We start from the raw sequence: 11,015 nt of genomic DNA, 5'->3' as shown, positions 1-11,015 counted from the left end.
CCCCCGTATTAAACAAACACCACCTTTTCCTATAACTCATAGTAAGGGATCACTTGCCTTGCCTTTTACTAACAGAGGTTTCAAGGTGTTTTGATAACATTTTCAGTTGTGTACTTGATCTTGGCAGTAAAGATGCTGAGATAGAGACCTGTCTTCTCAGCGGGCCTAGCACTGTATCGCTTCCACTCGTACAGTCCTGAAACGTCGTCTGCTTGGACTTCCTAAAGGAAGAGCAAAGATCTCCTTGGAGAACGGTGATAACTCAGGGGACCAAAAAAAAGTGGCTGGTTTTGTCTGTATCAGTAGTCTACATTAGAACTGTTTTAATATTGCTAACTCCCAAAACTGAGTTGTTCCCTCCCTTAATGTATCGAGCCATATGCTTTCTTGATTCCACTTTATATATCTTTTGGCATTTACACACGTAAAGATTTGATTCTAAGTTTACTTTTTAAATGGCTGGTGGAGGAGGAAGGAAAGGGGAGTATCTGTTGGGTTGAAAAGCTGAGTTTCCAGCATGCTTATGTCACTTGAGAGTGTGATAGTTTACAAAATCCATGTACTGTAATAATGAGTGCTTAACACTGAAGTTAAATATTATTTTCTTATGATTATGGGCATTATTAGACAGAAAACCAAAACTGAACTGTTTCCAAGCCTGACTAACTGTCACGAGAAATTATATATTGAGAATGGAGAATGATTTGATTTCTTTCTAAATTAAAGCATACAGTATCTTGTCACTGCAGCCCTTTATTTTTTTTCTTAGAATTTTGTTTCCCCCTTCTATCAGTGTTCATTAAACAGTGAGCAAAAAGTGACAGTAGTTTTCCTGCTGTGCACAGCTTTGCCAGCTTCTTTTCTCATTTGTCTTATGTTTGTAATACAGTAAAAGCCAGGAAGATACTTAAACAGAACATGTGAATATTTATTTGTCTTTGTATTTTTAAGAATTCACTGTATCTGCATGATTTGCTGTTTGATTATTTTTTATTTAACATTTTTCCCCATTATCCCCACTAGTAATTATTGTCTGCTGTCCTTGCAGTTACTGCAGATATGCAAATATGTCATTTAATATTAAAGCATTATACTTGATATAAAGTACAGATCTTAAGACTACTGAGAGCGAACATCAGGCCCATCTGTACAGATGGAGGTAAATCTTGTGCCTGAGCTAGTGGCACGTTTGGGCCGAGATGGGCTTTTTCATATGAATTGCTGGAATTTTTCTTGGTTTAAATTAATAAACTACTAGTGAAAAGCAATTATTTATACATTTGAAAGAGACTCAGAATGCAATAGTATTTATCTGAAGACTTTCTGAGCAAAGGAAGGCAAAATAACAGGAGAGGGCATGTTTTGCTACCCTGAGAAGGTGATCTTTCATGTTAACTCTCTCCCATCTTCTGGAGCCTCAGACGGGGGGCACAAGCAGCGGGCACGCAGCCTGGCCAGGTGGGCCGGTACCCACGGCCGCGTGATCATACAAAATGCAAGACTGAAAACACAAGTGCCACTTGGCGAGTGTGCAGTCCTCAGCTCATACATTAATGCACAGTTGTGAATAGCTTTTTTTTTTTTTTCATTTGAAGAAGCTTAACCATGTTTTCACCAAAAATAAAATGAAGACAGTCTTAATTTTCATGGAAGCAGTTACCAGCGTGCACAAGCTTTGCCTTCTCTCCTCTACACTTAAAAGATTTATGGTAGGCTTGTATCCTAGCCTGGCCACTGACAGTCTGGGTGTGCTTCCAGCCCCTCCGGAGTGAGGATTTGCTGCAGTGCTAACTTGCATTTCAGAGACTGGTAAGTTTATTTAAGCAATGACGTTTGGCATAACACTCATTCCTGAGCGAAGATACTTCTGACAAGTCCACTCTGGACCTGACAAAGTTCAGCAGTGGTTTTTCCCTGCTGACTTTTAAAGGCTTATTGCTAATTGCTAGCGTTAAGGTGGCTCTCATTGGGAAAACAAGCAGGAACTCTCTGTGTTACTGCCTGCCCCAGCCCAGCCGATCAAACCGGTAAGATGGGGATTGTAGGAGGGGTTATACTGACTGCAGTACTTTTTTTTTTAATTCCAGTTTTTGTAGATACCATCCTGTGTTCAGCACTACCTATCGCAAGAGTTTTTCTTCAGTGTGGGCCATATTTCCGTTTCAAACTGTGCTGTACTACTTTAAGAGCAGGAAATGATCTTAATTTGATTTGTCACCAAAAAAAACCACCCCCCTTGCTTTTATGAGGAAGTTGATCGAAGTACAAGATTTTAGATGGAGCTGAGCAATGACAGCCACGTACTGAACACACTGAAGTTGTTCTCATACCTGAGCGTGGTCCGTGGCACTACCAAACAGCCAAGCGTTTCAGATTTCCCTTCTTTAGCCTTCCTTAGGAGGCTGGAAGCTGGAAATTGTGCCTTCGTCCTGATTCTTCCATTGATTTAAAGATCTCTTTACTTGCAGCTGGAGTGTAATGCTTAACTGTCCCAGGGTCTCTGGTCTTTTCAATCGGTGTTTGAGAGTCTTGTTGGATGCCCTGTGGTACTGCTGCAGGGGCTCTGATTTTGCCCTGGACACTCACCGGTGGCAAAGAGCTTCAAGGGTTAACCTGCGAGCTGACTGCAGAGTAGAGAGAAATACTTTTTCAAACATTATACTAAAATGTTTTTATTATCTATGAAAAATAGGCGATATATCCATATATAGACTTGTGGGATGATTTTGCTCTTGTTAAGTTTCCAGCTGCGGTAAGCCTCTGATATTGCTGACATTTTTTGTAATATGGCTCTGGATGTATTCTGAAATCGCTGTCAGAAGAGCCTGAACTCTGATCCCGTTGTATGTATTTTGCAGACAGCAACCTATTCCCCTTGCCAAAACAAAGACGTGCGTGCTGGAGTTCCTCGGAAAATGACTTCCTTTTCCTGCTTTTTTTTGTGCACTAAAGTGCAAATTGCCCAAATTGTTGGTGAAGAGGAAGGTAAACTGTGATTAGAGACAGACCCATAATACCCTTGTGGAAATGAAAAATGGTATGATGTTCTATAAATTAAAGGTCTAGTATCATTAGGTGAATTCCTTTTTAGATCTCCTCTTCTAGCAAGTGTTCTCTTAGTCCTTTATATTTGTATGTGGAAAAGTCCCAAAGCCACTATATTTGTATGAGGGGCTATGCCGAGTATAGTACTGGGAAGGTGGAGAGGTGGTTTTCAGTCTGTTTAATCATTACAGTATTCTTTATTGAATGATAATATGGAAGGTAAGTATTTTGGGCAAGAATTTTGTGCATCTTCAAATAAAAATAAACAATTTTTCTCCTGACCTTTGTCCGTTTGATTTTTTTTTTTTTTTTTTTTTTTTACTGGATCAAATGCCAAAGGGCTTGTCGGGGACCGCATGAAGGCTGAAAACCTGGAGTTCCCTCTGGTGGCTGACTACTGCTGGAAAGCACAATTTATCTTTTTAAAGGAGTGATACTGTGAAGACATTAATCTAAAGATGAGCAGAATGAAAGCTGTATTAAATACTAATCTAAAATAGACTTCTGTCTTTCTTCAAGAAATTCTTTACAGCTGTTGGTGTATCATTGCCACGTAACCATAAAATTAAATGCTGCTTGTTTCAGACTGACCTTTTTGCTTAGGAAAGTGTTGTGTAGTAGGAGGCATCTTTGTAATGGAAGGACACTATGTTAGAATGAGGAACTGGCTCTTCTCAGAAGAGATTAAATTTTTAAATGTGTGTATTTAAATACATTGGCAGTGGTAATTACTGGTTTTGAGGAGAAGATGCTCTGAGTATTCCATTCGTGGTACCAAATGGAGGCATGTAGGAGAGCATCACTAGGGAAAATGAAATCTCCTGGTTTGGCTGGTTTGTTTATTTTTTTTAACCACTTCAATTTTATAAGTTACTTAATAGCTTTAATTATTAAAGATTATGCCACCTTAGAGAATTATTAGATTGTTTTGCAATAAATGTGTAGCAAGCTTCACAGGTGTGGTTATGAGCGCTCTGAGTAGAAATGCCTCGTATGCATATCTCTTACCACACTGTCTTCAATGCTTTCCCCTTTGTAAACGGAAGGTTTTGACTCATGTGATGCGTCATTAAAACACTATCAGTATTTGCTCCCTTCTTTATCTTACTAAAAACTGAGATTGCCCATTTTTTCAGAAAATAGAGGACATTCTGCAAGTGGCTTAAGGAAAGTGATATTTTGATTTGTGCCCTGAACCCATAAGGCAGACTTCGCAAAAGGCTGCACACAAATTTCTGGAGGTAGATTTGTGTGTGTGTGTGTGTATACGCTAATCTTTGGTAATATGCCAGTATTTACGCTGCCACAACTGTCTTGATAAACAACAACATAGTGTTTGGCCGGGCTAGAAGGCTGCCAAATCCACCACTTGGAGCTGTCTGGCATGAAAATAATAGGCTGTTTGCAAAAGTCAGTCCATCTTGTTTGTTGGGTCTGAACTGAAGTATGTGCCTTCATTAGTGACCTTCTCTTATTGTATCCAAATTCAGAGATTATTATTCCCCCACCCAAGTACTTTGTGTATTCAGTGTCTTTGCAAAGTTTGTATGTAGTGCTTTGAGTCTGGCTCATTTTACTTCGAAGCCTAAGTCTTAAATTTTCTTAATGCTAATTGTAGGGAATTTATGATATGAGATGTGTTGTCAGTGTAAAAAGTTGATTTGTAATAGGTACCTCTCAGTTCTGGGATTTTTTTTTTTTCTTAATTAGGGTACTATGGGTAATAAGCAAAATAATGAGTGGGATCATCCACATATTACTCTCTCTAATTCAAAGAAAAACCTCTGTCAAATGTGAACTGATTGGGAAGAGATGTAGATTTTTCAGTGCTTTTTCAGTGAAACGTACCAACTTAACCTCAACTATCCCCTGCATCAGATCTCTCCTGATCTATTATTTTTTTCCAGTCATTTCAAAACCACTGTTCCCTTTGGCTCTTAGGCTCTTGATCTGGGGAAGCATTAATTTTCTAGAAGTCTTTTAGGAAACCATCTTGACTGTAGTGCTGAATGTTCCCAGAAGAGGTTGAGATGTTCCGGACTTCTTGAGTTATGCTGAGCTTTTCATTCAGTCCTTTTTACACTTAGTTCCATTTTAGATGGAGGTACTTATAAAAAGATACTGTGGTGAAATGCACTCTCCCCCCCTGCTCCCCAATAGCAAAGCGAATAATGACAAAACACTTGATTTTAAATTTCTTGTATACTTTGGTTTCAGAGCAGGAAAAAGTTGATAGGATGGTTCCCATCAAGGAAGAAAAAGTAAAATCTGCTCAGGTTACATGTGGATTTTGCTCTGTAACTTTCTTTTAAGCATTTAAGCTGTCTGTAGCCACGATAATTTTCTGTACTCCTAAATGCTACTTTGGCTCTGTTTTGTTTCTTCTAGACTAGTTTTAGTGCGGGATCTCTTTTCTGAATTAGTAAATTCCAGTGAAGTACTGAAACCATAAAAGAGCTGTTTATTTAGACTTTGAACTGGTCCCTGATATTTGACTTGAGGGTCAGTTTTTGTAGTCTCAGTCTTACTTGGATCTTTGCTTGAAGTCACAGTCACCTTTTGTCTTGAGCGGAGAATACTTACCAGAGGTTTTAAGCTTTAAATTTCTTTTTTCTTTTGTGTTTTTTTTTTTTTTTTTTTCACCCCTTGTTGTTCTTCTTTTGGGAGCAGTGCAGGCACAGTATAGTCCTTCAAGTTTAACTTGGTACCTTGCTTTTTGGAATGGAGGAAGATGTGCTGGCAGGCTTCAGAGGTAGCCTTTTTTTTTTTTTAATAAAGGTCCATAAAAAGCATAACGTCAAGAGGCTATCTTAGTCTAGAAATCTATTGATCTTTCAGTTAAAAAACTTAACCTCTCTACTGAAGTGCATTGTTACTTGGGGTTCATTTGAGGCATGTTTTTAAATTGCTCTAAAGGAAACAAGAGTAGCTGCATATGTCAGCTCAGCAGGTTGCATACAGCTATTTTTTATGTCCAGGGAAAGACGTCTGAGGCTTTGAGTTCGTGCCCATGCAGGTCTTTGTGTTCTTGCATTGTTAACCCGTAGATCGTGTGCCATCTTCATGTTTGAAACATTGCGATGTAGAATATGGGAAAAAAAGTATTCCTCTGTCTTATTTAATAGACCAAAGAGTTTTTTATGAATGAGTATATTCCACTTAATTACATACTGCTGAGAAATCTGAGGGGAGTTGTCCAGCCGTGTGCCCTGAGATACCAGGCAGGACGCTGTTGAGCAAGCTGACTGCTTTTTCAGTGGATAGAAATTGCTAATGAGAAGTCTTTTACAGATTTAAGAATTACCTTTCTGATATCTTACTGCCTTCTCTTGTCCTTTATTGATTACATTAATGATTCCTTCTAAATTTTTATTTTACAGATTGAGGAAAGGCCAGAAAAAGACTTTGAGAAGGTAAGAAGGATCCTAGGAATTATTCTGACAATAGTGCTTTCTTCACGTTCTTTTTGGTAGGTAGAACTCACAGTGAGTATACAGAAATCTGGGGCAAAAATGTGAATTGTTGGAGCCTTCTACTACTCCATTTTTGAATGCAAACTTTTCAGCCTGTGGTCATTCAGATGTTAAGTAGTTGACCTTCAACAGCAGTTGACTGAAATTGCTTGAGGGTAAACCACATAAATACTGTGTGTGTTTACTAGATTCTAATTATGGTATTATGTAAAAATTAATAACGTAAAAAGAGGAGGATACTGTAGTAGTGAGAAACTGGCTTAATGCAGAACCCTCAGTACCGTAAAACAGTTAATGTGGCTACTGCTGCAGAATAGATAAACATCCATGAAAGGAGAGGAGCTTGAGAGGTAGTCAAAAGCATTCACAACATGCATTATTACAAGTTTTGAAAATATCTGGCAAGATGATACTAGCCCCTAAAGACTTTGGCTAGTTAAGAATTAATAGTTAGACGCTAAGTCATGCAACTCCTAGTACAAGTGTTTAAATACATCTGATCTGCCTTTTCTCATTAGTTTCCCATTGTTAAATGTTGATATTTTGATTTTTTTTCTTCTTAGAAAGTTACATTTTAGTCAAATTTGCATAGTTTACAAGTGCAAGGGTTGGTATAACGTGTATTTATTAAAAATAATAAAAAAAACCTCCAAACCACAAAACCTAACAAACTACAAACCCACAATGTATCTATGGAAAAAAGTGATAACCGTTTTTAACTGTGTGTGATTGTAGGGAGCACGCACTGTCTCGAGTTTATCAGCAGCTACCTTAGCTTCTCTGGGTGGGACTTCTTCACGAAGAGGCAGTGGGGATACATCCATCTCAGCTGATACAGAGGCATCTATTAGAGAAATAAAGGTGAGAAATACTTAAAACCAGCATAAATGATTAAATGTCCTTCAGACTTCTTTCCAAAAAGGAAACTAGATTGTCTCCCTCTCCTGGCAGTTCTGCCAAAATTAATGGTATGCTGTAAATGAAAAGTGAGTAGTTCTATTAGAGAGATGCTGCCAGGAGCTCGTGTGTATCGCAGAATACTTGGGTAAAGTCCTACAGCATATGATAGCAGAACAGACTGATCATCACGGCCACATCTTATCCTAACCTAATGAACTAGGAAGTGGACTCAAGGTAGCACACTGATAGGAGGATTGAAATAATGCAATCAGCAGTGCACTTACTGGGTGCTAATTTGGGAAGGGGGCTGTATTTTGTAATCTAATTCCCAATTCCCTGAAGTTGGACACATCTGAATAGCAAATAGCTATGCAATCCAGTGTTTGTATCTGAGTGCTAGTCTGGGTAGTCCTTAGCTAAATTGGGTTTGTAATCTGGTTTTTAATGCTCCGTTCTGAAGACTATTTTAAAATGGGAAATCTGATTTCTGTTAACTTTCATGCATACGACTTACAACTCTTCTGAAAGTACAGCCATTGAAAACGTCTGGAATTTGTATTGGGACCTCAGATACAAGCAGATCTGTCCCAGTTTCAGCACTGTAAAACAGCTGAAAGATAGCCATTTGCTGGTGACCGAGGACAAGAAACTGTGAAATAGGGCTTAGAATTACATTTTGTGTGACGGATGGTTTTCATACAGTCTTTCCTACGTCTCTAGTACAGCCTGTATTTCAGGCTGGCTTTGACAGCCGTTACCCTTAATATGAGAATTCCTCAAAGAGGGTGGTAATGGGTGAAAGGGATTGAGAAGGGCTATGTGGCTGGGGTATGTAATTGTTGGAGGCTCTGAAGCTGGGTCTGCATCTTGTCCTTAACGTTTAAGATTTCATTTTTTTCAGTCAAGAAGAGCAGAATTAGCATAAACTTCTAACCAAGAAATTTCCTTGTCCGGCAAGGCTTCAGGTTAGGATCAGACCCCTTAACCTGTGTGGTAGAAATATTCAAATGAGAATTTTGAATACTTGCTTTTCCCTATCAGCTGCGCTTCTGCCCGTTAGTTTCAGTGGCATCATTCACCTTTCTCACCGTTTCCCTCAGGATATCTATGAGTTAAAGGACCAGATTCAGGATGTAGAAGGCAAATACATGCAGGGACTGAAAGAACTGAAGGTACTGGTTTACTGCAGACTGGAAGTGTGATCATTAACACTAGCTAAATATCCAGAGAGTCAGTGTGAGACCTAGAACTGACCTTGCATGCTTTTTCTTCTGGGAGGGCTCGTAAACTGTGTGAAAAGCATTTCATTAACTGGAAAAGTATCTCTTCTGACCTTGATTGATCGTGATGAGAAATGCTTCCACACATTAAATGAAAGGCTGCTGATTACTATTGCATGTTGTCTTTGCTGTTTTGAGAAGGTAATAATTTTGCTTCAAATTAAAATTACTAGGCTTTTTCATAGTTTCCTAATCCAGGAAACCTCCCAATATTGGAAGATGAACTAAACCTCACATCCTACAGTGATATGAAAAATCAGAGTTTAAAAGCTTGTATATTTTGGTTTTGATAAGGTCCAGCATGCCTTGGGAAAGTGGTGCACATGAGGTGGTGACTGTCATTTTGGTTTCGTATTTAGATCACAGAAGACACCCTTAAACAATTCTTGTAACAAAACCCCACGTAACAAAGCTTGTTACGTGAAGAATGAACGCTCACACCAGTTGGCACTAAAGCAGCGCTTACCACTTCCATGAAGCCATAGACAGATTTTGGTGCAACAACTACCTTGTACATCCGTGTACCACCACCTCTAACTGAGCAGCAACATGAGCTGCCTTTTTTGGAAAAGGCAGTCTTGCAAATATGTATGTAGACATCCAGGCATATAATGCAACCTTTATCAGCATTAATTGCTGACTGTATCATCGACTCAACGCTGTGACAGGTGAAGATGCTGCCATCTTAAGTGAGCTGTCAATGGAAAAAGAGTAGTTTGGCCCTTTTTCTGCAAAAGTAACTGGTTTTTCCCTGGTCACTGTGTAGCAGGTATAGCAAAATAATGGTAAGGTATAAAAAATGTAGGTTGTTTTTCAATTCGTGTCCCTTAGATTGCCTTTTGTGATGATTTGTACCTAAGCCACGCTGCTTGATGCTAAGAAAACAAAATGTAGCATGCTGAAGGAGTGGTGCAGCAACTACCTTAACTTCTGACTTGCATATACTTCCTTTCCAGCTAATTTCTGAGGTTTGATCCTGCCACTGTTCCCAAATCCTGGTGCCTTTCCTGTGCTTGGTATTTCTCATCCTTGGGCTGGAAAGTGCACCAAAACAGTTTGTGTTTGGAACTGTACAAATTCATGTCCTTAAAGACAAATTATTATTTGTCAATGGAAATGTTTCAGACTTAGAACTGATTCAGACTTCACTTTGTGATCATCTCACCACTGTCATCCCCAGTTTTGTTTATTGAATGAAAAAGGAAGTATATGAAACTCACCTGTGCTTTAGATGCGATTATTAGAATTACTTAAGTTCCAAGAAAAATTGCTTGACCTGTAAACTAAAATGTTGACATGGGTGTCCTCCTTGTTTGCATATTTGCACTGTTTTGTTTATGTAACTCTTTTATTTCTGGATTAAAATCAAAATAGTGCAAAGTTTGACTGCACAAACGTGGGGATCTTTATTTTGCTGTCATTTGTCATTATAAGTATCTTAGTATCTTATATTCAGGTCAGGTTGACAGGAAGAATTTTCAAGACACTGGGAATTGTATCTTACAGAGTAAATTTGTAAAGAAGGGATATGATATAGGAAACCTAATGAAAAATGATACATCAGGTCACAAAAGCTGCAGCTTTTTCGCAGCGAACTCTAATTCCTGAATCAGTACATTTAGTGGTTCCCACACTGCAAGGATCCCTGAAATTTGCGTGAAGGGGCTGTCCAACTGCCTTAAATAAAGGCCTAAGGCCATCTGAAATGATCTTAAATCAAGGCCGGTTTACCTTTAAAAAAAAAAAAGAAAAATTCCAACTTGTCATCTTCAGCAGCTGCTTTGAGCTGCCAATATGCTGGGACAGGGGGAGGAGGGAGAAGGAAGAAAACTGAGAAGGCAGAAGCTGAAGCAGCAGAGAACAGGAAACATTTTTATCCGTCCTGAGGTAAGGTTCCTTGCTTGTAAACAGAAGTCTGGCGGGAACACAGAGGAGGTTATCCTCACCTTGGGACGGTTGGTAAGCACATCATTAGCACTGGTTTCTGTAGGAGTACTCGGCATGCTTGTGGTTTAGGACTTAATTTTCTCGTTCAAGGGCTTGGTTGGCAAAGTGTCTGTTATAACTGACTCTGACTGTGGTTCCTTATCCTTTGCAGGACTCTCTAGCTGAAGTTGAAGAGAAGTATAAAAAGGCTATGGTGTCAAATGCTCAACTGGACAATGAAAAAACAAATTTCATGTACCAAGTAGATACGCTGAAGGATGCACTCTTGGAGTTAGAAGAACAGCTGGCAGAATCCAGGCGGCAATATGAAGAAAAAAGTAAAGTATGTGTATAGCTATGGCATGTTATTTAACAGGGAAAGATGCGGGGG

At 39.0% G+C, this 11,015-nt stretch overlaps 1 protein-coding gene across 1 annotated transcript in view; it reads left to right on the top strand.

Annotated features, from left to right (window-relative positions):
* Window positions 1-11,015, top strand: part of LRRFIP1 (leucine rich repeat (in FLII) interacting protein 1) — a 72,950-nt gene that overhangs the window by 43,561 nt on the left and 18,374 nt on the right. Inside the window, exons 14-17 of the mRNA XM_009706069.1 lie at window positions 6,426-6,458; window positions 7,254-7,379; window positions 8,519-8,590; window positions 10,797-10,967. Of these exons, the coding sequence (XP_009704371.1) occupies window positions 6,426-6,458; window positions 7,254-7,379; window positions 8,519-8,590; window positions 10,797-10,967 (402 nt within the window). The remainder of the gene's footprint in view (window positions 1-6,425; window positions 6,459-7,253; window positions 7,380-8,518; window positions 8,591-10,796; window positions 10,968-11,015) is intronic.

The sequence above is a fragment of the Cariama cristata genome, unplaced genomic scaffold, assembly GCF_000690535.1.
Source record: "Cariama cristata isolate BGI_N322 unplaced genomic scaffold, ASM69053v1 scaffold9688, whole genome shotgun sequence".
Taxonomy (NCBI): Eukaryota; Metazoa; Chordata; class Aves; order Cariamiformes; family Cariamidae; genus Cariama; species Cariama cristata.
This window is presented reverse-complemented; position numbering and strand designations above follow the sequence as displayed.